At 40.0% G+C, this 13,821-nt stretch overlaps 1 protein-coding gene across 2 annotated transcripts in view; it reads left to right on the top strand.

Moving 5' to 3' along the window:
- Positions 1-13,821, top strand: part of LOC137056308 (A disintegrin and metalloproteinase with thrombospondin motifs 14) — a 137,246-nt gene that overhangs the window by 35,216 nt on the left and 88,209 nt on the right. For both annotated transcript variants that reach the window (XM_067430351.1, XM_067430350.1), the window contains exons 3-4: positions 7,536-7,692; positions 13,402-13,598. In XM_067430351.1, the coding sequence (XP_067286452.1) occupies positions 7,536-7,692; positions 13,402-13,598 (354 nt within the window). The remainder of the gene's footprint in view (positions 1-7,535; positions 7,693-13,401; positions 13,599-13,821) is intronic.

Genomic DNA, 13,821 nt, shown 5'->3' with positions numbered 1-13,821 from the left:
CATGTAAGATTGTGGCCAAATCTAGCACTACAATCACTTTCAAATGACTGTAGAGCGGTGTATCCCCCTCCTCCTCCCCCTGACTCGAGGTTGCCAGATTGGCTGCAAGATCAGCAGGAACGTTTGTAGATCTGCAGCTGTGGTAACTAGAGCAGATCTGGCAACCTGGATGCCCAAACACTACAGACTTTGTGAGTGGTCGATTAGATGGAGGGCGGAGCTTCAGGCCAAAACACAACATGTCAACATCAGCTGAGGGCTGCAACAACAACTTTATAATGACAATATCCTGGCCGGACTACTGTTGGCAGTGATGGAAGTGTTTGAAATGAACATGATTTCTTAATGTCTAGAGACATATCAGGGCCATTTTATGATTCACTGAAATACATTTCTTACATACAGTTCCTTTAAAAAATGAATTGAATCTTGCGTAACTTATAAAAAACTTATTTTGATGAGTTTAGGCATTGTAAAAACATATGCTGTTATAACTTCTTGAATGTCCAGATAAAGTCTGCTTTCTCAGAGCCTGTTTTTTTTCTTTCTCTCTCTTCCTCCAGTCGTTCTGCTCTTGTGTGATTATTCTAGCTTGCGTGTGTGAAAAGTTCTCACCCGTATGGAGCTGGACCGAGCGTCTCGCTATATTATAAATATCCACCTTCAAAGCCAGTGGAGCTGATATGAGGAATTTAGTGTATATTCGCACCTGAAGAGGCGTCACGTTTGCTTGTTCAGTCATGGGCTCGCTCGCGTACCCAAGAAGCGGAGGATGATCAGAGACCCCACAAGATAAACTTGAACTGGTGGCTTTCTGAATGCTTTAAAGTGGTGGTTACAGGGTTTTTTCTAGGCTTGGTTGTGTTTATGGGGCGCAGTATCTCATGTCTTAATACTTTTTTTTTTTTTAAACGCCATATTTTTCTCCTATTCTGCCTTTATTCCACACCGCTGTCTGTCCTTTGAACGGCTCGTTTGCTTCCTGCTTCTATGAAGCCCCTCCCTCTGATAAACCCAATGGTCTTAGATTGGTCAGATGGCCAAATGTAGTTTCCTGTATTTTTATTGGCTGAAGTGCCAAGCACAGGTTAAGGCCACGCCCCTTCCCATTATGGGCAGAAGTCACATCTGCGGAGACTAGCGAGGGTTTATGATGTCACCAACCCGGGAAGAAGCTCGTTGTAGTCCAAACCGGCCATTTTTGTAGGCAATAAACTGCCGTAACTTTAAAAGACAATATCTCCGTTTGCATTGAACTTTCAGCGCTGTAACTTTGCAGAGACTGTTTATGATCAAGCAGCGACATTACACACTAACTAAAGTTAAACAAGTCAAATCGCAGCGACATTACACACTAACTAAAGTTAAACAAGTCAAATTGCATGCGAACACACCTTTAACTGGATATGTTCATGTTGCGGAGTAAAGCGGTGTTTGCTCGTTTCTGTGATGGGTGGTTTTCGGGATGCTGTTAGAGGCTTGTTAGGGTGTTATGGGGGATTGTTTACTGTCTGGTGTGAAAATATTCCTCCGTCCTTCTGTGAGAACCAAATGTGTGTAAGTTGCATTTAAGGTTAGGCCTGTCCTGTTTTTATTTTATTTTATTTTTTAAATAATTTTTCTGATCGTAGTTATTCTGCCAAATCACAATTATTTGAGAAAATTACACTCACATTTTGCTTTCCAAATAAGAGAAATGTAAGCAATTTAAGAAATCCCATCAAATACACAGTAAAAAACACTGTTCACTGGGTTCAGAATGCATTTTTTTTATTTTTTTTTATATATAAATATATATTATTTTATGTTTTGTTTTGTTTTTTATTTATTTTATCGTTTTATTGTTTGGTTTTTTTATTTGATTTGATTTATCTGATTATTTAATTAAATTAAATTTTGTTTTATTTATTTTTTATGTTTTTGAAAGAAGTCTCTCCTCAACAAAGCTGCATTAATCAAATATACATTTTAAAATATTATTATAATATAAATCATCTGTTCTCTGTGTGAATATACAGTAAAGTGTGATTTATTCCTGTGATCAAAGCTGAATTGATCATCATTACTCCAGTCTTCAGAGTCACATGATCCTTCACTAATCATTCTCAGATGAGGATCTGATGATCAACACACATTTAGGATTATTATCAATTTTGAGAACAGTATTTATTCGAAATATCATCTTTTGTAACATTATAAATATCTTTACTGTCACTTTTGATAAATTTAATGTGTGTATATACTGTAGTGCAGTGGTTCCAAACCTGTGAGCCTCAGTGATTCCGTCGGCAACTCAGTCTGGAAACCTGTACATTCATTTCTACTTCGTCTGTTACACTTTTGCGGAACCAATCGCAGACTGGCTTATCCACCTAGTGTGCTATTGGTGGGTTTAACACGATGACAGATAGAGAAGCGATGGCTCAGTGTCCTTTGATCACGTCTCTTGTGGTCTGATTGGTTGAAGGATTATCCAATTGCGTACAGAGTCATTTGAATAATGCCCGTTGATCACACCTCTTGAGCAGTAGAAAATACAGAGCAGTCTCCACAGACCAATGTTCAATCTTAAATTGAGCTTGGTCTGGTCATAGCCAACAAACGCTCTCTGCTCACTAATCGCTATAATATCATATTTCTGCATGAACGCAGTTCAATATATTCACTTAGTTGTTAAAATGAATGTAGCCTACTGTGAGTGTTTTATAACCGAAGAAGTGTGTTTTTTGAGAGGTTTGTGTGGATCAGTAGTGTTTATGTACACATGGGCATCAGCTCCATAGATGTGATTGAGGAACTTCAGATGACTTCAGACGGCTAGGTTTTCACACATTCAGAATTATTGGGCGGCAGTGGCTCAGTGGTTCATGTAGGCGGCAGTGGCTCAGTGGTTCATGTAGGTTGTCTACAAACCAGAAGGTTGGTGGTTCAATCCCCGGTTCCACCTGACCAAGTGTCGAAGTGTCCATGAGCAAGACACCTAACCCCAGCTGCTCCCGACGAGCTGGATGGCGCCTTACATGGCTGACATCGCCGTCAGTGTATGAATGGGTGAATGTGAGGCAAAAATGTGAAGCGTTTAGGATAAAAGCGCTATATAAATGCAGTCCATTTCCATTCCATTTATTTTATTTTTAATTTGTATCTTAGTGAGTTTATTAATTATGAATGTATCTGTATAGTAGTGCAGTCCTGCAAAAATGCAGTCCTTTAGCATCTCCCTGTGGTCCCTATGGCAGGTTGACTTGTGCTTATTTGTACTTTATTGTACTGTATAACTGAGCAGAGTTATGTTTGGAAAAAGAACACTGAAGGTTAATATACCTTGAATTTATTTTGTCAAAAAATAATAATGGGGGGGGGGGGGGCAGTATTGATTTGGAGAGGAGGGGGCCTTCAAGTAAAAAAGGTTGGGAACCACTGCCATAGTGTATATTTTATTATAATTAATTATTTAAATATTATTAGTTTTCACAAAATTTAAGTGTTTTTATTGTTATATTATGTATGATTCAAAGTAAAAAAAGCATAGGCTTAACATTAAACAATATTAAATTGTTAAAGGGTTAGTTCAGCAAAAATGTAAATGTATGTCATTAACTCCTCCCCCTAATGTCGTTCCACACCCGTAAGACCTCCGTTCATCTACACACAGTTTAAGATATTTTATATTTAGTCCGAGAGCTTAACATCATCACAGTAGTCCATATGAGACATCAGTGGGTTAATTAGAGTCTCTTGAAGCATCCAAAATACATTTGGGTCCAAAAATAACAAAAACTACGACTTTATTCAGCATTGGCTTCTCTTCCGGGTTTGTTTTTAAACCTCAAATAAAGATTCAAACGGTTATGATCTGTTCAAATATTTTATTTGAGGTTTGAACACAAACGCAGAAGAGAAGCCAATGCTGAATAAAGTCGTAGTTTTTGTTATTTTTGGACCCAAATGTATTTTCAATGCTTCAAGAGATTCTAATTAAAGGGGTACTTCAGCACTGGGAAGATGAATCTGTATTTAAACGGGGTCATTAATGTAGTAGAAATGTGAAATTATTGAATTCAAGTTTAAATTTTTGAATTTGGTGATTTCTAGACTGAGAAAAGACAGAAAATGTATTTTTGTCTCATTGTAATGAAAGACTACAATTCCCAGAATGCTTCGCTGCCCTGTGAGGCCACTCCCACAGCCACCGCTACTGAATCACTTTTACTTTCCCACCACGGCGTTCATCTTCATAAATTCAGTTTAGTTAGATAACAGACACTACAATTAAAAACTGAACGTGTCTGTTCAATATATTTTGATTTAGCTGCTGAGTGAGTGTCAGGGCACAAACGCAGCAGGAGAGTTGAGCTGAGGTAAACTTCGTGATGAGCTGAATGAGCTCTCGTGATGAGAGCTGAGATAAACGCGACCGCGCTCACGGCAGTAGTTCTCAGCGCGTGGTCAGTCTGGCACGTTTTCAGTTCATGTCTTTGGAAGATTAACTTTTATAGGAATTAACTTGAGAAGATAAAATACTCACTTTGCTCCTCTGGCCGCTCCGTTTTACATGAATCCCTGAGCTGAGCTGAGCTGTGAGTGTGATCTCCATCCCTCATGTGCGAGTTAAAATGGCTCCCTCTGCTGGCTGTAGTCTTTAGCACAATCATTCGAATATACTCCAGGGTTTCTACTGATACAAAGCCATATGCTAATCGCTGAAGTAACCCTTTAACCCCCTGATGTCTCATATGGACTACTGTGAGGATGTTTTTATTCCCTTTCTGGACATGGACAGTATAGTGTGCATACACTTGCATATGCTCTCAGACTAAATATAAAATATCTTAAACTGTGTGTGAAGATGAACAGAGGTCTTACGGGTGTGGAGCAACATTAGGGGGAGGAGTTAATGACAGACATTTCATTTTTGGGTGAGCTAACCCTTTAACTCTGATCATCAATCAATCAGGTCAGTAAAAAAATCAGATGTCCTTCTACTTTAACCAAACCTCAATGCTTAATAATCTCTAATAATGCTGCTCTGAGTGTCCTGGCCCTCATCTCGACCCATGTACGCTCGGTGTAGTCCAGATGAGAGTGTTAGTTCAGGTAAGAGCTGCGGTTTGGAAAACGCTTCGGTGCAGATGTTGAGCTGAAGTCTGTCCAACGAAATCTTCGACTCTAACACCTGTCATTGAGCACCGCTGACTTTACCCCATATAAAACACACACACTCAAGTCCATTATGGTCTGCATTCCGGCCAAAACAAAGCCTGTGGATGCTATTTCCGTTGCTGTTTCGTGGCCATGTTCAGGCCAAATGACAGCTTGATGGTATTTTAAACAGAAAGGAAAGGCGTTCACAGAGTTTTGTACAATATCATTTTTGTGTTTAGTAGAGATCAGATCACAAAGACGCTTCTGCAACCACTAATGCTTTACTATCACATGGTGCTGCACGATTATGACAAAAATCATAATTGTCGATTATTCCCCTGAAATTGTAATTGTGATTATAAATTAGGATTATCACAATTTACATTGAATGAAGTTTTGAATAGCTTTATAACATAGTTTGAAGCGACCACATGCCATATACTTATATCAAAAGAAACGAGCTGAAAACAGTCCATTGGTTTGGTTTCTTTAAATAAAAGAAAGTAAAATATAAATGGAAAAATAAAAATTAAACAATGGGGAAAAAAACTTAAGATAACATGGAAGAAAAAAAAAACACATTGAGCATAGAAGGGGATTTTTTTTGTACTCGCAATTACATTGTATAGAACGATTACATAATTGAGACATCCGTAACTGTAATCACGATTATGATCAATTGTTCAGCCCTACTTTCACATCATTCCCTGTCCTCCCGTTGATGCAGGACAGACGGTTTATCATGTTTGACCTGCTCTCATTCATAAATTGTGGTAATGGATGAGTTCACTTTAAAATGAACATTTCCTGATAGTTTCCTCACCGCATCTCATCCCAGATGTTCATGTCTTTCTTTCTTCAGTGGAAGTTTTTTAAGGAAAAAATTCCAGGATTTTTCTCCTCATAATGGACTCCAATGGGAACCAACGGTTGAAGGTCCAAATCAGTGCAGTTTCAGAAGAAGAGCTTCAGAGGCTGATGATCCCATCACGGTGTATGATGTCATCACATCGGAAAGGTCACATGATGTAAACATCTCATGTTCTCCTCCAACTTTAAATTGTCCACCGTTGTTTCACATTTATTTGTGTAAACGGCATTTGATTTAGTCTTTACACGTTTGTTTTAACGAGTCGGTACTTACCACCTACGTCATGTGACCTTTCCGACATGATGACATCATACGCCATGAAAAACAACACCACTGAAGTTGAGCATCTGAGGTTTAAAAGTATATAAATGTGTATTTGTGTTGTAAATGTGTGATAGTTTGTCTGGATCAGACTCTATTCCTCTGGGATCATCAGAGTCTCTGAAGCTCTTCCTCTGAAACTGCACTGATACGGACCTTCAGCCGTTGGTTCCCATTGAAGTCCATTATGAGGAGAAAAATCCTGGAATATTTTCCTTAAAAAATGTAATTTCTTTTCCACTGAACAAAGAAAGACATGAACATCTGGGATGAGATGGGGTGAGGAAACGTTTGGTTAGTTTGGTTTTAACCAAAAAACAAAAACTAAACATATAGTCCTGGTCCGCGTAGCGTTCACACTGGCATTTTTAACAGCGAACCTAAAGTTACCGAACCAAAGGCTCAGGGAGACGCTCACAACCTGATTGGTCGGCTTATATGACGAATATCTCGCTTACTGAGCATTCAGAACAACGCCGTGTGCCGGATTAAACACCATCATTTTATGCGTGTATATGGCATTTTTTTTAAACCAGCTGAGAACTCATGAAGAGCTCATAAAATGTTCAAAACATTCAAAACAGCAGCAGGATTTCCTCCGTTGTGCAGAAAAGAGACGGCCGTTCTGTCGTCAGTACCGACTAATGGCCAACACGGGTCCTTATGAGAAGAACCAGGTTTGCTTTTTGTGCGTTTGTTCTAGCATTTTCGAAACATGCTCGTCAGGACAAATATTGATGAGGCACTTCCTCGTTGCTCCACGTTTGCACTCTAACGTTAACGTTACTCATTTTGGATACACCGATCTTTCCGCGTCGTCAAATCAGCTGATTGTAGCGTCGCATCTCGTGACATCACGTCCTGTTTTTGGTTCGTTCACATGTCTTTGTGTTGTGTTCATATATCAATCGAACCGCACCAGAGTCCGTTTGGAAGCGGACCGAGACTCATCTTTTAAGCGCTCTCGGTCAGCTTGTTGGGTGCGCAGCAGGGTTCGGATGGCAGCGTTCACGTGTTCAAATGAACCGCACTAACCGAGCAACCGCACCAGGGTTCGTTTTGATCGAAACAAACATGACAAGTGTGAACCTAAGTCTCTTCTGGTTTCTAACACGGATCCTTTAGGAGTTGAAGGCGATGTGACTGACGTCTGCTTTCTGCTCGTGTGTTCAGCTAAAGGATCTCTGTGTGGTTTCAGGCAGGCTTGATTCGCACTGATGATGAAGAGTTCTTTATCGAGCCGCTGGAGAAAGGTCAGCAGGAGGTCGAGGTCAAAGGTCGCGTCCACGTGGTCTACCGAAGATCGGCCATCAAAAGGGAAAAGGGTCAGAGACGAGATGACCTCCACAATGAAGGTAAGCAGAGGTTATAAAAACCAGAGCTGGACACTAACTAAGCTCATTTACTTGAGTCCTGTACTTAAGGACACTTTTTGAGTATCTGTTCTTTACTTGAGTATTATTTTTTCTGGAAACTTATAACTTCACTACATTCGAAAGACAAATATCGCCCTTTTTACTCCACTACATTTCTATCAAGGTCCTCGAAGTGGAAAGTCGTTTCTGTCGCAGCTTTGAAAGTCAGTGATGATTTTTTTCTTCTTTAAAAGGTGTTTGGGTTTTTGCAGAAAGCCTTTCAGGAATCACTCTTGTAGAGTCTCGTGAAGTTCAATGATTTCACAGCATTTATTAAACACTGATTTATAGTTTAGAGCAAAATGGAAGAAGACGGATGTCCAAATGCTCATTTAGTGGAGTATTCACATAAACAAAGTTGATTCTGTCTTCAGTGAAGGTGAACAGTGTGAGAATATCAGATGTGTGTCAGTGTATTGGATCCGTGCATTCGGCCTTAAAGTGACAGCAGCTTTGTAACTTTTCTACAAGTATTTAAATGAGTTTAAGTTAGTCGTCTGCTAGTGTGTCAGATGGAGCGTCACTGACTGGCTTAAACCATGATGGCATAATGTGTATTTATATAATAATAATAAAGTTGTGTACTTTGTCCACCTCTGATAAAAACATTAATGATTAATAATACTGTGATTCTTAGCGTTTCGATGCTGCCTGATCCTGCTGAGTCCTCTAGGGGTCAGATCGTTATGTTACGTCAAAAACAAAGGAAATCTGGAGTGAGGACTCAAGTGCAGAAAAGAGGATAATTTATTAAACATAAAATAAACATAACACAAGCACATGCCCAAAATAACAAAACACCCATGTGCAACACAAGACAGGACAGACATGTGACAATAATGCTGCCTTCACGTGCTTTCGGAATTATCCAACCTGGTCTCACAGAATTCCGTGAAATGAACACGGACCCTTAATTCAAAATCCATGGTAGTTTCATGGAATCGCCGAAAAATCTGTGATGGGTCCACGGAAGTGATGCCGATGTGTGTCAATGACAGGCAGCATCCGTGGTCCACTCACGGATTCCCAACACATATTTAATTCTTTGGATTTGTAAAAGGAGACATGATTTTATGAAAATGGAGTAATGGATGATAAATTCAGCTTTGATCACAGGAATAAATTACGCTTTATTATATATTTACATAGAGAACAGCTGATTGGAGGAATATTTCACAATTTTCACTGTATTTTTGAGCCGCTTTGGTGAGCAGAAGAGACTCTTTTAACAACATCTTATCAACCTCAAACCTTTGGTATATTAAGTGTGAATTATTAATAATAATAATTAACATTTTTAGGTGTACTGTTAAATTATTATTATTAATGTTAATTTAAGACTTTTTATTTTTTACAATTAAATATAACAGTGGTAGTATTTCTTATTTGGTTACATAATTGTATTTCGTAATAATTATAATATTAATGCACATTTTGTATTTTACAGTGAAATATGAATATTTCCTATTTTTGTTTAATACTTAATTTAGTAATGTAAAATGTATTATGATAATACATAACAATATAATAATTATTAATCTTTTACCGTAAAATTATTTTTATTTTATTAAATATTTTTATTTAGTAATAAAAGAAATCGTATTTTTAGTCATATTGCTAGTGATAATTTAACTAATTAATTAATTATTATTATTATTATCATTATTACTGTTCTTAATAAAAATATATAAAAATAGTACTAGTTACTATTTTGTTTAATATTAAAGTGTTATTAATAAATTTGTAAGTGTAATAGTGTAATAAATATTATAATACAGACTTTATTTTATAATTATAATTATTAACAGTTCTACTGTAAAATTATTATTTTTATTATTGTTCTTAAATTCTCTTTTTTTACAATGAAATGTTACAATAGTAATATTTCTTGTTTTGTAAAATATTTGTATTTATTTAGTAATAATAATTATAATATATAATATTAATAATAATAATAATAACAGTATACATATTACAATAGTAATATTTCTTATTTTGTTTAATATTTTATTTAGTCATAAATATTATAATAATATAATTATGATAATTATTTTTATGATTATCATATGCATGTACCTTGGTATAATTAAATGTATTCCATGATACTACCTCGGTTCATGTCCATAAAAACTTTTAAACTTTTTACATTATTGCTTCAGCACTTGTTAAAAATGACACTCGGACGCTAAACTGTCACAGTTTGTCAGTGTTTATTTCCTGTGAAAATCTTCTGTGCCTTTACTGAGTTATTTACTGAGAATCTATTTCTGACTGTCCCATGGACCTTCATTTGGACTGTAAAATGATGCAAGTGATATGAAATAGCAGAAAGAGCATCTATCCTGCGATAGATCTGTATCAGTGAGCACGAATGCTTTATAATAGAGACCCATAAGAGTGATGCAGAAACATGGAGTAATACTCCACAACTGTGTCAAGTTATTAAAGAATATGTTAGGTGCAGTATGAAGTTCAGCTGTTACTGTGAGAAACTGCTCTATGAAAATGCTAATACTAATAATAACATATGGAAAAATCCTTGATCCCACACCTGCAATCCAGCGAAAGCATGATGATGGCCAGAAGTCTAGACCGGCCTGTGACGTCTGTGAAATTATAAGAGAATGTTAATGTAAATACCATATGTCATGAGTTTTATGGAGAGTGCCAGTACGTTCTTCGCTGTGATATTTACAGCTGGTATAGAACTGGTACTGAGATCTCCGAATGGGGAGAATGGGGAGGGATGGAGGGCTCGGAGATTGAGGCAGAGCAGGAGGTCAAGGCGGTTCATGGGCTGGAGCCATCTCTGGACTCTGTTCAGGAACGGAAGTCATTTCTGGACTCTGGTCCGGGACTGGAGTCGATGTGTGCTTCCCACACACACCACATAACCGTGGCCACAACAGTTAGCGCTGCACACTCTGAAGACAACAATTTGAGATTCTAGCGTGGCGGCCATCTTGACTAAGGACATGACGGGACGAGACTTTGGAATGACGGAAATGACGGGACGAGATTTTGGAATGGCGGCCATGATGGGACAAGACTCTGGATTGGCGGCCATGATGGGACAAGACTCTGGATTGGTGGCAATGATGGGACGAGATTTTGGAATGGCGGACATGATGGGGTGAGACTTTTGATTGGCGGCCATGACGGGACAAGACTCTGGATTGGCGGCAATGACGGGATGAGAATTTGGATTGGCGGCCATGACGGGACAAGACTCTGGATTGGCGGCCATGGTGGGACAAGACTCTGGATTGGCGGCAATGACGGGATGAGAATTTGGATTGGCGGCCATGACAGGACAAGACTCTGGATTGGCGGCCATGATGGGACAAGACTCTGGATTGGCGGCAATGACGGGATGAGAATTTGGATTGGCGGCCATGACGGGACAAGTCTCTGGATTGGCGGCCATGATGGGACAAGATTTTGGAATGGCAGCCATGACGGGATGAGACTGTGGTTTGGCGGCCTTGATGGGACGAGACTCTGGATTGGCGGCCATGGTGGGACAAGATTTTGAAATGGCAGCCATGACGGGATGAGACTCTGGTTTGGTGGCCTTGATGGGATGAGACTCTGGATTGGCGGCCTTGATGGGACGAGACTCTGGATTGGCGGCCTTGATGGGACGAGACTCTGGATTGGCGGCCATGATGGGACAAGATTTTGGAATGGCAGCCATGACGGGATGAGACTCTGGTTTGGCGGCCTTGATGGGACGAGACTCTGGATTGGCGGCCTTGATGGGACGAGACTCTGGATTGGCGGCCATGATGGGACAAGATTTTGGAATGGCAGCCATGACGGGATGAGACTCTGGTTTGGCGGCCTTGATGGGACGAGACTCTGGTTTGGCGGCCTTGATGGGACGAGACTCTGGATTGGCGGCCTTGATGGGACGAGACTCTGGATTGGCGGCCTTGATGGGACGAGACTCTGGATTGGCGGCCTTGATGGGATGAGACTCTGGATTGGCGGCCTTGATGGGACGAGACTCTGGATTGGCGGCCTTGATGGGACGAGACTCTGGATTGGCGGCCATGATGGGACAAGATTTTGGAATGGCAGCCATGACGGGATGAGACTCTGGTTTGGCGGCCTTGATGGGACGAGACTCTGGATTGGCGGCCTTGATGGGACGAGACTCTGGATTGGCGGCCTTGATGGGACAAGATTTTGGAATGGCAGCCATGACGGGATGAGACTCTGGTTTGGCGGCCTTGATGGGACGAGACTCTGGATTGGCGGCCTTGATGGGACAAGATTTTGGAATGCCGGTCATAACGGGACGAGACTTTCGGAATGGCGTTCACACATACACCACATAGCCGTGGCCACAGTGGTTAGCGCTGCACACTCTGAAGACAACTCTGGGATTTGAGATTCTGGCATGATGACCATCTTGACAAAGGACATGACGGGAAGAGACATTGAAGTGGCAGCCATGACGGGATGAGAATCTGGAATGACGGCCATGATGGGACAAGACTTTGGATTGGTGGCCATGACGGGATAAGATTTTGGAATGGCTGCCATGATGGGGCGAGACTTTCGATTAGTGGCCATGACAGGACGAGAGTCTGGATTGGTGGCCATGAAGAGACTTTTGATTGGCGGCCATGACGGGACGAGACTTTTGATTGGCGGCCATGACATGCTTCATTTATGCTCTGCGACTCCCACTATGAATGTAAAGCCGCTTACCGGAAGGGCATAATCTAGAAACTCACTCAGTGGCCCTTGACAACCATCATGAATGAGTTTGGATTGTAACTGACTGTTGAGTCTGTAGCACAAAAAAAAAAAAGTTAATCAAAGAAAAGTCAGTGATGTTAGCAATGTTCAAAAAGTCTCTGATGTGGTCCCCATGATCCATCTGTGGTCTGATGTTCTGTTATTTGGCAGTTCAGAAATGACTGAGAAGGATCCAAATGCAGTGACTATTTTATTAAAAACAAAAAACAAAAGTAAACCCAGAGTTCAGACAAGAAGCAGAAGATTCCATACAAGAGACACACACACACACACACACACACACACACTTCCCCTAAACCTACCCATCACAGGAAACATTCTGCATTTTTACTTTCTCATAAAAACTCCTCCTGTGTGATTTATAAGCCTTTTGTAAAGTGGGGCCATGGGTAATGTCCTCATATTTCACCCTCTCCTGTAATACCTGTGTCATACCCATGGCATTATACACATTTGTGTCCTCATATGTCACAAAAACATGCCCACACACACACACACACTGAAGTATTTCATCTTTAAGAAACAAGAGTTTCTTCTCTCGCGTGCATTTCTCTTGTTCTGAAATTTAAAATTAATGCTCTTTTACAACTTGACACAACATTTAAACTTTCACGTCTGCATTCATTTAGCAGAATATGAATAATGTGTTCTGTGATCTAGGATGCTTTAATCTCCATCTGCGGAGACACCAGATGGCGAATCACATCCATCCACATCACATAAAGTCTTATTTTATAATAAATTGGTAATTAATTCATAACACTTCAAAGCAGGCAGATTCCTTTTTGCATGATTTTTGTAAAGCGGCTTTGAAACTATGTGTACAGTGAAAAGCGCTGAACAAACGAATGCGTATTAAAACATATGTTGTTTTTTCAGTCACAGACTTTGGTATCGCCGAGCTGCCCAATGCTCTTGACGCGGTGGAGGAGAAGCTGTCTGAGACGGAGCGCAAACGCAGACACGCAAAGAAAGACAATTACAACATCGAGGTGCTGCTGGCGGTGGACGATTCTGTCGTGCGTTTTCACGGAAAAGAGCATGTGCAGAACTACGTCTTGACACTGATGAACATAGTAAGTGAATGATGTTTCAGTTCCACTGTATTCAAAGTTGCATGTTAAGTCTTGATGTTGTTTTTTAGCTCTACTAGAGCAGGTTTTCCTGCTTGAATGTTGATTATTTCCTCATATTCTCCATTGTTGCGGCTCCTCTATTCCCAGTCTGTCAGTAACTCTGTTTAGTTTCGGTCTCTGTGAAGCCCTTCCTTCTGAAAAGCACACTGTGCTCTGATTGGTC

The sequence above is a fragment of the Pseudorasbora parva genome, chromosome 21, assembly GCF_024679245.1.
Source record: "Pseudorasbora parva isolate DD20220531a chromosome 21, ASM2467924v1, whole genome shotgun sequence".
Taxonomy (NCBI): Eukaryota; Metazoa; Chordata; class Actinopteri; order Cypriniformes; family Gobionidae; genus Pseudorasbora; species Pseudorasbora parva.
This window is presented reverse-complemented; position numbering and strand designations above follow the sequence as displayed.